This window comes from Notolabrus celidotus, chromosome 5 (genome assembly GCF_009762535.1).
Source record: "Notolabrus celidotus isolate fNotCel1 chromosome 5, fNotCel1.pri, whole genome shotgun sequence".
Taxonomy (NCBI): domain Eukaryota; kingdom Metazoa; phylum Chordata; class Actinopteri; order Labriformes; family Labridae; genus Notolabrus; species Notolabrus celidotus.
The window spans coordinates 38,358,979-38,377,007 of NC_048276.1; the positions used below are offsets into that span (position 1 = coordinate 38,358,979).

Genomic DNA, 18,029 nt, shown 5'->3' on the forward strand with positions numbered 1-18,029 from the left:
GACTCTCCTCCCATACAGTTTGCACAGAAGTAAATGTGTTCCAAACTTTTGAGTAGGGTTTGGATAAAAAGGATCCCAAAAATCAGGATTATCATCAAAGCAGAGTGCTGGAATATCAGACTGGATTACAGGAGCAATTTCTCATTATTTTTATCAGATAATCTTCTATAACTGCAGCAGTCTTCAACAATTTACATGAAGTGTTGGTTTAAAGATGATCCCATAGTTAGGACAGATAACACAGAAACAGTTTGAGAAAATAATGCTATACGTTCCTCTCAAAGCATGATCTCAAATTATAGTTAATGTGGTGAAACTTAGAAATGCCAGGCAGCAAGAAAAAGCAATGCATCTTAATCTCACAGCTCCATTCAAAGGTTGACTCGTTCATAAGAGCATAGAGCTGAAGCTTCCACTTACTCATACAAAGTCTCTTTTGTGGTGTCCGGGTTGTTGTCCAAAATGCTTTTATAGTGACCTCCTCTGTGTCCGCTGCTGCTGTACTGCTCCTCAAAAGCTGCCACCTGGTCTCGAAGGTGACTGGGTACGCTGAAGGGATCACCGGGGTGCAGGAATGATCTGTCGGCATGAAAACTTACAGTTATTTACGGAGTTACAAGACAACAGTACGAGCGATGTGAGCGATGCCACTTACAAAGAGTCATCTTCAAAATAGTCTTGATCAAAGTCGTCTCTCGGCGTTACACTTCTCACATAAACACCCTGAGAGGAGGATCAGAGGAAACATGTCAAAGAGATGCTTTATGTTCATACTCTCATGTACACAACACATCCACCTTCTCCTCACCTTTGACTCTTTGTTTTTCTTTTTTCGACCTCGACTCTTCATAGGGGAATTCTGAAAAAAGAGGAAGAGTACGTTAAATGGCATCTGTTCGATCATTCATTCAGGAGGATGGTTAGGGCCGATCACATAAGGTCAAAAGGAACACTGACATTTAAAAAAATATAAACTGCTAAAATGCTAAGTTGAGGCATGGTCACGATAAAGGACTGGAGGAGTAATTGATGATATCACAGCTGTGATTTAATAATTGGTATGAGTCAGTGAAGCTATGCTAAGGGCGTCTGGTTAGCTTCGTTTTAAACATGATCCTGTTGCACTGTTGGCCTTGCAATGTAAGCGCAGAGCCTCTGGTCCTCGCTGCAGCCGTCGCTGGTTTAACTTTCAGTCTTGACTAGGGATGTCTTAAATGAATGGAGTATGGATTAATTGATTGTTAAGAACTTACTCAAACACTTGTTTTGGTTTGGATTTTCTATCACGTGGAACAAACATCATGTGGTCTCATATTTGGTTCAGCTATCAGGGAGGTGTTTGAAGTTTAAAGCATGTTTCATGTGAATCAGCTGACTGAAGGTGTTGCTCACAGCGGAGACGCTCAGCTGGGGGCTGCAGCTGAGTGACAGGTCCCCATGAGCGCTTTTCTTCTCCGCCATCGGACTGATTCTGACCTGGTTGCGCTCCCGGCTGACACCTGACCACGTTCACATGCTTATTTTTCTCATTAAGAACGAGTAGACAGAAAACTGGACACTGAGAGTCTAAAATCTGTTTCTGTTCAGTTCCCTTGTTGAAGTCTAAGCCTTCACTTTTATGACTGTATGTCTGCAGAGATTATGAGTCTGCTCCACATGTTGATATTCAGCGTGTTTAACATTTTGAACACCTCAATATGATCTGTAGACATTTAATACTGTAAGTTATATACATTGTGTCATGAAGTTAAATCTGATTATGGGGAAAAAAACACATTTGGCATTGTTATTGAAGGGAAAACGTTTACACTTTTTTTGATGATTAATCAATAATTGATCGTTAACATTTCCAAAGATCGATCATGGAAAAAAGTTGAAATTTACATCCCTAGCCTCGACCATTTGCTGCATGTCTTCAGCTGTCATGTCCAATAAAGGCAAAACGCCCAAACTAAAAAGCCCCTGGAAGCAACGGACAACTTCTCGGGCACCCCTTGCAGCCAGCACGAAGAGACTTCTGATAAAGACTTCCTCTTCTGTGCGTTATTATAGTTTACAGTCAGGGTGGTAACTTCAGAGGTAGAATGAAGTGGGAGAGAGAGACAACATCTAAGACCGGACTGATGGCACTGCTGGCAATATTTTCATCCAACTTGTTGCGGGAAAGCATATTTTCCTATATGATTAATGATTCCTGATTTCATTTCTATCAACACAGGAGACAAAGTGTGAAGATGCTTCTAAAGACTTACATTTTGATTTTCATCAGACTTTTTTAAGACTGAACAATGTCCATCTGAAAAACAAAGAGTGTGAAATCAAACCCTGAGCAGGAACGAACAAGTAGAACTTCAAATGTAGTGTTTCAGATTAAACATACGTACCCATCATATCAAAATATTCATCCAGTATAGAGTGGCAGGAGGCGTACACATCCCTATGCTCCTCCAGAGTCCAGATAAACAGTCTCATATCATGAGGCTGAGCTTGTTTTAGGTATTCAGTCACAGTCAAGCCAGCGTTTGAAAAAAGCTCCAGCCTAGTCCCAAGCTTATCTATAATCACCTCTTGAAGAGGGCTAAAGTTAAGCAAAAAAGCCAAGTCCAGCTGCTCCAGGTGTCCCGCGTGGCGCTCGATGAAGGATTTGGCAGCATTCAGGCCTGCAGAAAGCGGAGAGGAGGTGATCAGACTTTAGACCTTCAAGTCCTCAGGAGACACACATTTAAAGCAACGTGACACATGCTGACCTGCGCTGTTGAGCTGACACGCCCAGTTGTAGAGTTTAGGGTTTATATTGAGAGAACCGCTGAGTACTTCAACGACTACTCGAGCCCAAACCCGGTTCTTCCTCTCCAGCAAAAGCTCAACAGCCTGACCCAAAGTCTCCAGCTGCTCCTGCTGCCAGTTCAGCAGCCGTCCTGCTACCTTGTTCCCCCTGGACGAGTCCAGCTCCAGCCAGGGCTTCAGACTGTCGGTCAGGGTCGACACGGGGAGTCCTTTCTCCTCTCGCAGCAGCTCCATGGTCTGGCTGATCTGCAGAAGAACGCGATCCCTGTACAGCAGCCAGTCTGAGGACACAGTGATAACAAGTGAACAAGAGCCAACAAAGCACATATCAAACATTTAATCAATGCTTATGTTTTTAAAAGCTACAAAAGTTACTTTTTATTTATTTTGTAACAGTTAAAAACATGAGTTCAGGTTCTAGCAGGTCATATTGTAATCTAAGGCAGATTGTGATGAAGAAGAGAGCTCTTATAGTGTCAAACAGTTCAACTTTACATCCAAACATATGTGCGTCCGTGATATTGAAACAGAAACCTGTGATGGTAACAGCATCATGTGCGCATGAATGCAACATCTACTGTTAACAGAGTGAGTATGTAATCTTGAACCCACCGTAATGTTGTGATAATTCATGGAAATGCTCTCTCAATAAAAGTTAGACTTCTGTTGTTGAAACAAATATCATACTGTCAGATTGCAGAGGAAGCGACCTACAAAGTTGAAGTGCTGCAAAAGAAGCACTATGAAGTAGGGATGTCATCAATGAATGGAGTATGGATTAATTGATTGTTAAGAACTTACTGGAACACATCTTTTTGTTTGGATGTGGTCTCATATTTGGTTCAGCTATCAGGGAGGTGTTTGAAGTTTAAAGCATGTTTCAGAATCAGCTGACTGAAGGTGTTGCTCACAGCAGAGACGCTCAGCTGGTGGCTGCAGCTGAGTGACAGGTCTCCACGAGCGCTTTGTTTCTCCACTGCCGGACTGATTATGACCCGGTTATCCTCCTGGCTGACACCTGACCACGTTTAAGTGCTTATTTCTCTCAATAAGAACAAGTAGACTCTGCACCTGGATCTTTAATTTACCCTTGGACTTTTAGACAGTGGAGTGTGATCCATTATTTACTTTCTTTATTTTGGTCTGACACTGATTTCATATCTCACCTTACTGTTAAATGGCAGTGTATGTATATTTTCTTTGTTTTGTCTGTTTGTTTGTTTGGTTTTTTTTGTCTTTTAATAGCTTTCCATTCCAATGATGTGTGTGCCTATTTTTTTCTTTCCTTTTTATTATGGTTTGTTTGTCTGTTTTCTTGTCTTGTGATATAACAAAAAAATTAAAATAAAGTTCTTAAAAAAAGGAACGAGTAGACAGAAAACTGGACACTGTGAGTCTGAATTATATTTCTGTTCAGTTCCCTTGTTGAAGTCTGAGCCTTCACTTTTATGACTGTATGTCTGCAGAGATTATGAGTCTGCTCCACACGTTGATATTCGCCGTGTTTAACATTTTAAACAATATGATCTGTAGATATTCAATACTGTCAGTTATATACATTGTGTCATGAAGGAAAATTTGATTCAGGGGAAAAAACACTTTTGGCATTGTTATTGAAGGGAAAACGTTTCCGTTTATTTAATGATTAATTAATAGTTGATCGTTAATTAAAAAGACTTCTAACAATTTATTTTTTAAAGCATGTGGGAAATCCTTTAAGTTAATGCTGGAATAATGTTTTCAGTTTCCAGTAATACAACATTGCAGAGGTAGCTTTAATATCGTTATTAACAGTAGATCTATAACACATTTAATATACACATGTTCACCAGAGAGCACCAACAAAAGACATTTTACAACTGAGATCTGTTTACTCAGTGATTATCTGATCATGTGGGAATGTAATCACAATCTATTTATTTAAATCATCTCTACTCACAACACTCAGCTCCACAATGGGAGAACTGACGGCTCGAGGATGAGTTTTGGGTGTTAAGGTGAGGATGTGAGAGTCTGTACCTTTCTGCTGAGCCTGAGACGCAGAGTCTTCTTTCTTCTGGAGGATCTCATTGCTGATCACCTGCTTTTCTTGGAACGACTGCTTGTGCTGCTTCCTCCTCAGTTTACGCTCCTCTTTAGATTTGATGTTTTTCAGACTGAAAATTCAAAACAAACGAATAAATGTTTATATCTTGTTTAGTGATAGCTTGTGTTCTTTTTACAGAAGTGCTGCTTCACAGGACAGCCAGACAATCTGTTACAGCATCATTGGTTGCTTTAGAAATGTATCATCATTTAATATTCATACATGATAATAATATTTGTTTGTTGAACCTGTGGACAGTTTTCCAACATAAATCCTGAGATCTACAGCCCTTATAAAATGACATGGTTGATAGGTGGAGCCTGTAGGGGGCCTGAGAGGAAATACCCAAAGTCAAATGACAGACCTTAGGCTCACATGAAGAGGTCAGAATGAACTAGATGAAACTACTGTCAGAGGTTTTCTTTTTCCCTACACATTGTTTCTAAACTTCCATTTAACAGCCTTTTTTTCTGTAGTAATCAAGCGGCAAACTCCGGTCTTAAAATATGAAGCCCATGCAAAAGTGCAAAAAAACTGCTGTACGCCGTCATTCCAGTCTCACATCAATAATGTCACTCGGTCAGCATACCTCCATCTCCGAAACATCTCTCGCCTGTATCCGTCTCTCTCCCCCAACAGTACTGCCATTCTGGTTCACACCCTGGTCACCTCCTGCCTAGATTACTGCAACTCCCTTCTTTTTGGTTTACCTGACAAATCCATCCAGAAACTTCAACTGGTTCAAAATCCCACCTCTCCTACCACCTTCAAATCCCGCCTCAAAACTCACCTTTTCCACCAAGCCTACTCGCTTTAATCTGTCTCTATGGGACTGGAATGACTTCACCTGCACTTTCATCATGACTTCACTTTCATTTTTCTAGTATTGTATTGTTATTCTGTTGTTTTTATGTATTTATTACTGTTGAGTGTTGTTTTTTTTACTGTTGGTATGTTGTAAGGTGACCTTGAGTGTCCAGAAAGGCGCCTAGAAATAAAAATGTATAAATCGAGCGTCCACTTGAGGCTGGCTGCAGAAACACAGGAAACCACATACACCTCCATTCAAAGAGACAATCTTTACAGCAGAAATAAACATGTTTACAGCCTGGTTCAAAAATTGTCTTTGGTCTGAACCCCCATTGTAGATGTATGAGTTCATATTTCAGTTTATTTGAGGCGTGTGTTTGTGCATTCACTTTTACAAGTACTGCTTTTGAATCAGTTTAATGTTCTGCCGACCTCTGGGCCTGTTAATCCTTTAACGTCTGTGATATATCAGCTACAAGCAGTACCTCAAAGAAACAACCCTCAACCCTCTCCAGCTACACTCAGTCCCTGCTCTCCTGCAGCCTCACCTTGTACATGTCTGGTTCACTCTTGGCTTCTTTGGAGTCACAGGTTTGGGGATGGTAGCTTCAAACTGAAGAGAGAAAGGACAAAGTTAAAGGTTTAAAACAGTCATCCTGTGAATCATGAGCAGAGAGATAAAAGTGATGAATCCTGCCTCCACTTGAAGAGGATTACCTTACCTTACATTTCACCAGACCTGTAGGACCATAAATTTTGATGCCACAGATTTTACCGACACAGTCTGGAGTAAAACAGGACTCCAGCAGGAAATCCTGGAACACAAATGAAGAAGAAGCTTAAACAAGGAGCACAGGTAAAAAGTGAACACTGACACAGAGGTCTAGCTTCTTCAATGCTGCTCTCTTTTCAGTCATGATATCTGCATTAACCTTTTCACTCTTTTCAAATACAGGCGACGTCTTCAGGGTCTTCAGGGTCTTCCAACAGGTCATGTGGTATTCAACCATGCAGCTCTGACAGCAACTCATCTGAATGAAGCCCTGAAAAAAGAAACACACAAGTTTAAATCTTACACTGTTGATATCCTCCCTGTGTGTTTTTAATGGTCACTTTTTACCTTAAAATCTGGATCTGTGAAGTAGATCTCAGCCTTAGAAGAGCCCAAGCATTTCTCCAGCCGGCAAACCGCATCGGGAATGGGTGGAAACTTACACATCTCTAAATTATTCTCCAGAATTTCCTTAAAAATTAAAAAAAGCATGTAAGACTTCCTTGTTATAGTTTTTAAAATATCTTAAATGCAGAGTCAGTGACATCTTTTAAATCGCTTCTTAAAACCCATTTTTAAAGACTTGCTTTTATGTGACTTCATCCTTCAGACCGCTTTTAATACTATTTTATTATTATTTTTAGTTTTTATACAACTAATTATTTGTTTTAAATCTTATTTGATCATTTATTGTTTAAATTTATTTATGTATTTTTTCATTTATTATTCATTTCTCAATGTAGTGTCCTCTTATTCTGAAAACCTCTTTTATTGACTTTTAATTCTTTTATTTAATTATCCATCTTTATTTATTCATTTATTTATTTATCTATCCTTGAAAAACGTCTTAAACAATGATTTATTGGTCTATTGTCTCACCACGTCCTTCTGTTTAATGCACATGTATTCTTTTTAACCTCACGTTGTATTCTGTGTTGTTTAAATTCCTCCTCCCTGTCTGTCAAAAGGTTTACTTCGTTACTCCAACCATGCTTTATTTGTCACAGCACTTTGTAAACATTTGTTTTTAAAGATGCTATATATATAAAGTTATTATCATCATTATTATTATCATTATAATTATTATTATTACAAACATGGCTACACATGACGTAGACGTAGAGCATGAATTAACTTTGGGAGGCAGGATGAAGAGCAGCTAAATATCTTTATTCAACCACACAGAAATCTGTGTGAAACTGAATCTCTTGAAAAAGATCTCGCTTCTTTAGATTTTAAAGTTTTTTATGGCTGCAAAAATAATATATAAATACATAACCAATTAGGGCTGTCAAAATTGCTCCAAAATGACCTTTGAATATTCGCTCTAAAAAACCCATAGGTTCGAACTATTCAAATATCTAGATTTGCGCATTATGTCAATAACAGGTGGACAAACTAATACAAAAAGATAACTACTTGTATATGTATTTTTATTTAAGATATAACATGCCTAAAACATACCTACACATTACAAAACAAGTAAATGACCTAATGGTCTATACCGTAACACTTTGAAGACCGTAGACCCCTCGCTCGCTCGCTCGCCCCCCTCCCCTCTCTGTGCGTAATGCGCTGAGTGAGTGCTGAACAGTCTATGGTGCTGAACAAGACTTGTGCGAGCAATTAAAGGTCCTGACTCTTGTCCCTAATATAGGCAGGCTTAATTCAGTGATTCAAGCAAATATTAACATTAACTGAAGTTAAAGTTAAAAACGAAGGAGTAGTCCACTTACATTCTTGGCGCTTGTATAAAAAAAGAGGAAAAACTGCATTTTATCCCAGTGTCACTGATGGTCGGGCTTTTCTAGTCCACTGTCAATGTAGGGTCTTAGGCCTGACAGGTTATTTGCCAAAAACACAAGACAGTCCACATGTGAAGAAGACAGTTCACATGTGAAGAGGCCCGATCTCTTTTTATCCACTATATTCCCAGCGGAGGAAAAGACGCGTTCAGAGCGCACTGAGGATCCGGGGACGGAAGGATTTCTCTCTGCCGTCTGCTTCACGCTGTGCATGTGTGACTCCTGTGACCTGTCCCTGACCTGTCATGTAGTGCGCCCACTCGCAAAGCAGCCGCCGATGTGTTTTTTTCCACAGTCGAATATTAATTTTCACAATCGAATCTCCGTTTTTTTTTTATATTCAAATATATATTCAAATTTAGAATATTCGTTGACAGCCCTATAGCCAATGATCCCTTTTTTTCTATAAAAATAACTACTTTATTTTAGTGAAATCTTATAATCACATCTCTTTCATAATGCACAACAAAAGAATTGCCTCTGCAATGCAGTCAATGTCTCAACTATCCTGATCCTATTCCACACAGGTGATAACATATTTTTGAATGACCCTCTGATTTGTGGAGCATTCAGTAAGATAAATTAATCCAGCTGCAAATGAAGACATTAAAACGGAAAAATGACTCAATCTTTATTTTTTAGATGTGCACAAAAGGCTTTAAACTAGGGCTCATGTTTTCATGCACAGGTGAACTACCTAGCTCTGTCTTTGTAAAGTAAAATAAGGAGCTTTCAGTGGTTTTAAAAGTCAACACTGCTTTGGTTGAAAATGTATCATATCCATATAAATCAATAACCTTTTTTTTTTTTTTAACAATACATCCAAGTCAAGTCAGTTAAATATAATAAATAAATAAGATTACGTTTGGTGTAAATATATATATATTTTCTTGAAGGCAGCAACACACCTTGAAATAATCCGGCTGTGTTTCTTTGACAATCTCTTTGGTCAGAGGCCAGGTGAGTTTCCCCGGTGTTATCTGATTCTTCACCATCTGCATTGAGTCTGAAAACTTCTCCAGAGCAACTGCAAACCTGCATTCAAGAAGAAACACATACATCATGGTTTGAAAGTGCTCAGACAAAAGAAGTGAAATCATTAAAACAGAAGTTTGTCAGACCGGAGGCTCCTGTACCTGTTCTCTCTTACAAACACTCTGCCGATGGCGTAGAACACCAGACACTGAAACGTCCTCTCCTCAAAGGATTTGACCTTTTCCAGAAGTCTTTGTGCTTCTCCAAGTTCCTGTTGAACAAAGCAGACCCACTTTAAGCTTCACCATTCTTCATGTTTTATACCTTCACAAAGAGGAGTTTCCTAGCAGGGGTCTAAGTTTTTAAAAGAGCAGTATTATCAGTCCTTAGAGGAATGTGTTCATTCTGCTGTTGGGTTTTTAATATGTTAGACCATACAGAAATGACCATTTGATATAACAATGCTTGTGTGATAGGTAATCTGGTAAGTGATGTTCTAGTAGTTTCCAATCACAGGAGGACAGCTGACGACTAACATGCATGTCCGCTAGATAAGCTCTGTGACCGATGTGTTTCCACCTCCTCTGCAGGGAGCGGTCGTGTGCCAGCCCCCCAGAGTGTTTGTGAAACAACACTTTCATAACTGACTATATCCATCTGTCTGTCTCACAGACGTGCGCCTCTGAGCGTTTTCAGACTCCTCTCACTGACACTGAATCTGTGCTCCTTTTTGCAGAAATAAACTCACTGACTTTTAAATTCTAACTCTGGTCTCCAGGAAGATTTTTATAACAAAATATTTTCTGGAGTCAATTGTTGAACAATTCTTCTAATCAACACAGTGATGATAAGGTGAGATGTTTCAGGCTATGTGTCAGAACTAGATCAGCAAGTGGTTGAATGATCATTCACAACAAGAGTTCAACCTCTTTAACTAAGCAGCATGAAGCCAAGTAAAAAAAATGAAAGGTCTGTTTAAGTTTTTAAATGTAGAGACAAAAGGAATCAGAAAAACCTCCTTCTCTGCAGGTCAGACATCGACAAAGTCGGAAAATCACAACCTGACACACATCTCTGCTATGATGCATCAATTGCTCTGAAATTCCTAATTAAGCATCATATATTTTCCATCTGAAGCCGGGTGAGAAGTTATTAACACACACTTGAAGCATGCATGGAGAAATCAGATGCTAGAGAAACAGACAGATGTGAGATGTGGTTGGAAAACCACATTTTACCCTTTAATTTAAAACTCAAACAGCTCCAACAGGCTCAAACAACTATATCGCTCTGAGAGATGCTCTAAGACGCTTTAATCTTGAAACAACTCAGACTCTATTGTTGTTCAGATCAATAAATCCAATAATCCAAGTTACCTCAGGCTGGCCGATCTCTGTAAGGGCCAATGCACGGCCATACAGCAGCAGCAGCACATCCAGAGTGGAGAGACCGAGTTCCTGAGAAAGAAAAGATACATGATATCATCTTGAGTTTATTACAGCTCATCGCAAACTTAACAACAGACTTAGAGCTTCTGTTTTAGTGCATGAACTCTGCCTCAGATCATCTTTGGTGTGAGTCATCTGTGAAGGGAACAGGAACATGACCTTGCTCCCTTATTATCACAGCCAAAGAATATAAAGTTAGATTTTTTTGTAACTCATTTTTGTGTGTTTTTGTAAACTGAAGGCAGACACTGACAAGATAAGAGAGAAGAGGGTGAGATCTGAGGCTGGATATTAAGTAGAACTGTTACATTTACTGCAGGGCTTAAAGTGAAAATAAATTCTGTGCCTGAAATATGTTCTTTTTATTTAAGGGGGGGGGGGGGGGGGGGGGGGGGCCTTATTGATGAACAGATAACACAAACCGAAACTCTGACTCGGATCCGATTCATGGCGAACAAGCTCTTTCTTCCCGCTGCAGACGTACACTAATTTCCTTGAACACGGCTTTCCATCTGCACCCATTCCTTAATCCATGCCATCCATTCCATATATATATATATATAGTGGGGGTATCACTGTACACAAAAAATCTGATTCGGTACTCAATATTAAAGCATCTGTTTAGTACATTTTTATAAATTAAAATTGATATTCCTTCATTGGGAACTTTAAGAACTTTAAGGTCTGAAGTGCAGCATCGACAGTTCAGATTTCTTCTTTTTTTTTACAACTGAAATAAAACATAACTTGAAAAAATATTAATGAAAATGTTTTAACATACATAAAAAAATAGAATCATGCATCCCAGGCATCAAATGCAAGCATTTTTTCCATTTGATGAGTAAATATCTGTAACTAAATAGTCACGTTATGAAGAAATAACTATGCTGAAATGTTATCGTTGTTGGTGTTCCTGTTGACGTCAGGCTGACACACATCATCATATGCACACTAACACAGGGGTTCCCAAACCTTTTAGCCCGTGACCCCCCAAATATAGGTGCCAAAGACTGGAGACCCCCACTGTCCCTCAAAGTGATTTAATGTGTCTTCATTTAGCTGGTCTGCAGAAAATGACCCTACCTATATGAGCATGTGTCTGTGTTTCCTGTGATGTTATGAATGAACCTGCTGCTACTGATGATTTAGATAACTAACTGTTCACTAACCCTAAACTTAGGAGTCATCTGGAGAAAAGAAAGGCAGAACACTCATTACACTTTATATTTTCAAGGTTTTACTTCAAGTTTAGCTACTATTTTTGTCCATATTATTTACTATAATGGGTAAAATGAATTTCCCCCACAGGGGATCAATACATTTCTCTAATCTAATCTAAATCTAATCTAAAAAAAAAAAAAAAACATTCTGGAGGACATCTCACGACCCCCTATTTGTGTTTGGCGACCCCCAGGGGGTCCCAACCCACACTTTGGGAACCCCTGCACTAACACACACACAGGAATGCCACGCTCCACTGTTTACTACTCTTGACTTCAGCTACTCCGCTGAAACTGCTAATAACGGAGAGGCTAGCTGAACACTCATTTTAGTTTTGTTTACTCTGAAACCGAGAGAGGCTTGAGCTGATTTTTTTCCTCAATATTGCACTACCTACTCAGCACTGAGTGCACTCTCTGTGCTGTACAGACACACACAGCACTCCTCACTAACACACACACTGATGATCACTGGATCTGCTCTGTTTGAGCTCACAGCACAAAACCGATCACAGGTGAAGAAAGAAACAAAACTGTGTTTTTAGGTGACTTGTTGAGAAGTCACTGTACTGAAACAATGTTTTAGTAGCCTACATGACGGGCTACGCCTGCGGTGTGTGTGTTGTGTTCCTATTTTCAGTCAGTGTGGGGACCTTGGATTTGCATTAACTTTAGGTCTATGCCAAACCATTTCGGTATGCGCCTGTACAAATTTCCATACGCCAGAAATCCGGCACCATGCCGGAGTACTTTAAGCCCTGTTCACTGAGCCTGATCAGTCTACTGAGTCTTCAGCAAGTGATATCGTTGTATTTGTGCAGAATGGACAAACATGAAGAAGCAACAATCTGCAGCCAAAAACAGATTTAATGTTGCTCTTCAAGCTCAACTTGCATTTCCAGGCAAATTATTCCTGCTCTGATGAAAAGTGCACAATATTTGTACTGTTCATAACTTATCAACTTAACAATAAACAAAAACGAAAAAAACAACATTTAAACAATCTGCTCACAAAACACCAGGAGCTAACGCACGTATACGCTCGTACTCCAGGTTTGAAACTAGTTTGTAGTTCATTCACGTGATTACCTTTGGATTGTTAGCTTCCACCACAACCAGCGCCTGGCTGAAGGACTGCTCTGCGTTGCGGCTGCGGTCGTCGGACAGAGCAGTGTGGGCATCCTGCACCATGGACTTCAACTCTTCACACACAGCTGCTTTGACACCGACTGCTTTCGGTTTCTGCAGAGAACAAAGAGACAGTCAGTTTTTTTATTCAATAATACCGAAACAACATTCAAACTGTTTTATAAAAACAAACTAAACATGACATGATGCAAAATAATACGCAGGGTCAGGGGAAATTATCTCCCAGACAAAACTTTTAAACTAGTATACAGATAAAGTAAGATTTTGATATTAGATAGGCAGAAAAGGGGACTTCCATTTGATACAGATGTACAGTGCAATAATAACTCAGCCTGCATGTAGCATCACACTGCACAAGAACCCCATCAAGTCCTGCACTGCACTGAAAATCACTGATAAAGCATCCAACCATATTTTTGAGAACCAGATAAAAAAGTATTTGTCAGCTTCTTTCAAGATATTTATAATTTCTTCTATATTTGTAATTTTCAATGTATTCGTGTGTCCATCTCTATTTGTTGCAGATGATGAAGCTGGAGCTCATTCTGGTTAAAGTTATAAAAATGTCCTTTATTTATCTATCTATCTATCTATTTATCTATTTATCTATCTATGTATCTACATGCGGCTGGATGAAGATAAAACATAATTTGTCATAACATTCATGATGACATGACATAGCTAGCATTCAAACTGGGTAATCAAAGGGTGTGAGTATTTGTAAGTAGAAAGAATCTTGTAACTTTCCACCCCTTGGTCAGGAAACGCAACAAAGTAAGCTAGCACTAGCTTGTTAGGCTAACGTTTGAAACAAAAACTTTGGCTGTTTTCAAACCTCCTACTAAACTAGCAGTACGTACTAATGTGGTCTAAATTCAGTATGTAGTATGTGAACAAGAGCAAAAATCTGCAGTATGTCAAAACTCCGGATGTCGTACTGATTCAGGAACATGTCTCAGTCTGCAGCGGACCAGTCTGCCTCATGTACCATTTCCCACAATGCACAGCGCTAACGTTCTGCTTTTTCTTTTCTCTTCTTTTTTGATGGGGGGAAATCCGTTTTTTAGTTGCTGTGAAAATTATTAAATTCCATATAAACCACTTCTTAACTTTTTAAATCATAAGTGATGCTAAAGTTAAGAAGTGTGGTCATTGTTTACTCCAGCTTTCTGAAACCGGAAATCCAGTGACGTCTGACCCAGCATCCTGCAGACCAGATCCAACAGAACAGTCAGACTACATACTAAATCCAAAGGCAGTAGTAGGCAGTACCTACTGCCTACTGCATTAGTAGTATGTAGCAGGCTGTTTCGAAAAAAGCCTATGTAATACAGAGTTAGCTCAGGTAACTCTGACATGTTGAATATATAACTCTCCTAAATATCACACTGCCGGAGTAAATCAAGTGGCACACTGACGCCAACACGTGTGACCGGATGTGGCGGGCTCACACTTGCTAACGTTCACTATCAAAATAAAAGATAGACAGTCTTAATACCTCGTAGTAGACATGATCAAAGTTATGATAGGTGCATTGAAATGCTGCAGAAGTGGAATACTACACGTTCCATCACTGAAACGGCCTGACTGAAAGCAGAAGCAGCAGTCTTCTCATGTCACCAACCCTCTTTCTCCTAAGGTACATTTCGACCAAGAGTTCTGGGGTCTTTAAGTCCCAAGAACTACTTTCCCCTGAACTAAAAGGTTCCTGTGGCCCCATTGTTGTCTGTGTTTCGACCGCGGGCTGAAGTCCCGGGTAGATTGTTCAAATCAGGCCAGTGACGTATGGAGGAAAAAAAGTAAATGCACTACACCACCAGACCAATAGAGGGCAGTAAAACAAAGAGGAATGCCATTCATTACAGATGACACCATAGAAGCAGACGGACAGGCAGGTATCATTATGAGCAACACAACAGTTAGCCTGTTAGCATGAAGAGACTCAGCTGGTCTGTTTTAGATGGTGCTATATTTCATCACAGATGGATTCACTGAATCAACACGTGAGAGGAGATAAGTGCGAGTAGCAAAGACGTTTCAACACGGCTTTAAAATCCTTTTGAACTCAAAAAGCCGTGATCGCAGAGATCAGCCGGTGTTTTGGTTTAAACAGCGACCCTGTTAACTCCCTCTGTGTTTCAACAGCTGTGTAAACTCCACAAACACTGACACGTTCAGCTGAAGGTCTCCAGTTTACAAGGTCACTTTTAAAACCAGATCACCGGGAGAGACGCATTCACGGTGGGCTGAGAGAAGACTACTGTTACAAGCTGCTAAATCAAGAGAATCACAGCTTCTTCTTTTGAAAAGTACACACACATACAAAAAGATAGAACAAATTAAAACTAATGAAAGAAAGAGAAATCAAGAGAATCACAGATGTGTGTGATGTTATTGTGGACGGAGGGAGGAATAAAAACACTGAGGTTAATCTACCAATCAGACACATTCAGCATTGCAGGTCCTGCCCCCTGAAAGTCCCGGGACCTTTGAAAGGTACTACCCCCCTAGCAGGGGCTTTTTTAGGGGGGAGATTATCTACCCCTGAACTAAATTTAGACCCTGGGTCCACCGGTCGAAACGCAGGTAGTTAAGGGGTAAAGTTCCTCTGGTTGAAAAAACGCCTTTTGAAAGGTACTACACCCCTAGCAGGGGCTTTTCAGGGGGGAGATTATCTACCCATGAACTAAGTTTATCGCACGTAGTTCAGGGGTAAAGTTCCTGCAGTCGAAAAACGCCTTTAGAGTTTTTTCCAGTCATTTGAACATTTTTTACAAATACAATTATGAAATTGATGGAAACAATAACCGCTGGCTGATATTAATATCATACATCAAACTGATTATTGGAGCTCATTAACAAAGGTGTCAGATAAATGCATTGATTGGACAATGCATTGTGCGCATTCAAGCAGTATTTCAGCCCAGTATTGATACTGGGAACAAAACACATTCTCAAAGTAGTCCATTATTTGATCTGTGGGATGACTGTGAACCAGAACAGAACAGAATCCAACCTTTGCTTCGTGCACCTTCAGCCACAATCCCAGAAAGTCTGTTTTCTACAGTCTGCGACCTGAAACCAGCCGAGGGTAACCCACTGATCCACACATCCAGAGTGCAACTTCTACCACCAGCAGGTGGAAACTTGTATCAATAATTAGTCACACTTAACATAAGATAGCAGTCATCAATGGAGCAACTCCAGGTCAAAGGTTAGGAATTTAAGGTTCAAGAAGAACTTAAAAGACATTTGTTCCCTTTCTAAGGCCTTGGTCTTTTGAGCTTTACAGGACTTTAGGTGTCAGTTGGGCTTTCATACTTGTACATACTTTGTTTGAATCTTTTCCCTTGATTTATATATTTGTATCGGTAAAAACTAGATAAAGCTAGAGGTGATTTGTACTCTGTACAGTCCGAGTAAGTTATCGCTGAGGTCATCTGGTTGTTTCTCTCTTCAGTAAGCGAGATCTCTGACTTCAAAGAAAGTCCCTGATGACCAAATACAAGCAGCGAGAGAAGCGTAGGTTTTATAATGATACAAAAACTGTCTTAATAGAAATCTTAACAAATAAAAAGGTGATTATGGATCCATAAAATAGATCAAAGAGGGAAGGCAACTTCAACTTTTAGAACGTTTGGTATGGAGCTACTTCATTAGCAAAGACCAATAATCAGAACATCAACTAACTAACTAACTAACTAACTAACTAACTAACTAACTAACTACAGCTTACTGAATTTTGGCACATAAGATCAATGTTGATAATTGAATGTCAACAGATAACTTGGGTGTTGAGTCTACAAGTCCGGATGCTTGAACCACAGCTTACCGTAGGGCCTCAGACCACAGGGTGAGATTTCCTGCCACGCAACCTTTGCTAGCACTGCCCTGTTTGCACAGGCGATGAGCTGCAGTTCAGCTGTTACTGTGAGTCTCCATATGGGTTGTTTCTAAGCTGAGTGGGACTCATCAGAGAAATATTTGCTGTGTTTTAGAATAGGGAGGTAAAAAATGGTAACTGTTTCTTCGGCATTTCAACTATTTGAAAAAAGAAAACGTACCGTGAGAAGAGATTAAATATCCCAAGCAAATAACACAACCTCAAAACAAAATGTTGCTTAAATATTGAACATCTGGTACAGGAGGCTTAATCATGTACACATGTGTTTTTTGGTCTCATATGGTCTGCTGTAGAAGTAGAACCATGTAACCTGTTTGTATGAGAGAGTGCACAAACCAAAGCTCCATGAATCAGCCGATTCATGGCGAACAAGCACTTTCTTCTAAGCTCTTAATGATCAGACACCTTCATATCTTAAAGAGCTCATAGTGCTCTACTACCCCTCTAGCCAAGATCCTGGCCGAGATCGGCAGCAGCACGTTCCAACAAAGTTACAGACAAACAACACAGAATTCTAATAGATGACACCATATCATGGATTTCAGAAGAAAAGTCATCAGTCAAAGCATCTACAAACTGATGCATCTTCCTCAAACGCCTTCAGTCTGCTTTTAAAAACATTTAAAGAGACAAGCTCACTCAAACCCAGGCTCTCCTGCAGCAGGTTCCAGACTGCAGGAGCAGCATATCTAAAACTCTTTTACTCACTTCAAGATGCACTCTGGGGACAGAGAGCAAAAACAAGTTTTGTGACTGGGTCACAGAGCGGAGACTGAAGCTTCCAGTATTTTTTAAATGAATAAAATCACATAAATGTGAGGGAAGCAAGTTAAGAATCTCCTTATAAACAAGGACATGCTGTGATGTAGCCTACAGGTAGACAATGCAGACCAGCCAACTCGAGCACACAGGGAGCAGTGATGGGTTAGAGACTTAAAACTTGTAATGAACCTCAGAGCTCCATGAAAAACGGTGTCCAGAGAGTGAAGGCATAGAGCTGATGCATGCATATATAGAACATCACCGTAATCAATCAGAGGCATGAAAGTAACAGCAACAGGTTTATCTTTGCA

At 39.8% G+C, this 18,029-nt stretch overlaps 1 protein-coding gene across 1 annotated transcript in view; it reads right to left on the bottom strand.

Moving 5' to 3' along the window:
• The window catches only part of ttc3 (tetratricopeptide repeat domain 3), a 63,741-nt gene that overhangs the window by 13,156 nt on the left and 32,556 nt on the right, over positions 1 to 18,029 (bottom strand). The window contains exons 18-32 of the mRNA XM_034684472.1: positions 12,993 to 13,145; positions 10,612 to 10,692; positions 9,397 to 9,506; positions 9,169 to 9,295; positions 6,804 to 6,926; positions 6,616 to 6,726; positions 6,406 to 6,498; positions 6,232 to 6,296; positions 4,807 to 4,943; positions 2,748 to 3,068; positions 2,385 to 2,660; positions 2,253 to 2,296; positions 809 to 859; positions 656 to 723; positions 421 to 579 (exon numbers count right to left, since the gene is read on the bottom strand). Of these exons, the coding sequence (XP_034540363.1) occupies positions 421 to 579; positions 656 to 723; positions 809 to 859; positions 2,253 to 2,296; positions 2,385 to 2,660; positions 2,748 to 3,068; positions 4,807 to 4,943; positions 6,232 to 6,296; positions 6,406 to 6,498; positions 6,616 to 6,726; positions 6,804 to 6,926; positions 9,169 to 9,295; positions 9,397 to 9,506; positions 10,612 to 10,692; positions 12,993 to 13,145 (1,919 nt within the window). The remainder of the gene's footprint in view (positions 1 to 420; positions 580 to 655; positions 724 to 808; positions 860 to 2,252; positions 2,297 to 2,384; positions 2,661 to 2,747; positions 3,069 to 4,806; positions 4,944 to 6,231; positions 6,297 to 6,405; positions 6,499 to 6,615; positions 6,727 to 6,803; positions 6,927 to 9,168; positions 9,296 to 9,396; positions 9,507 to 10,611; positions 10,693 to 12,992; positions 13,146 to 18,029) is intronic.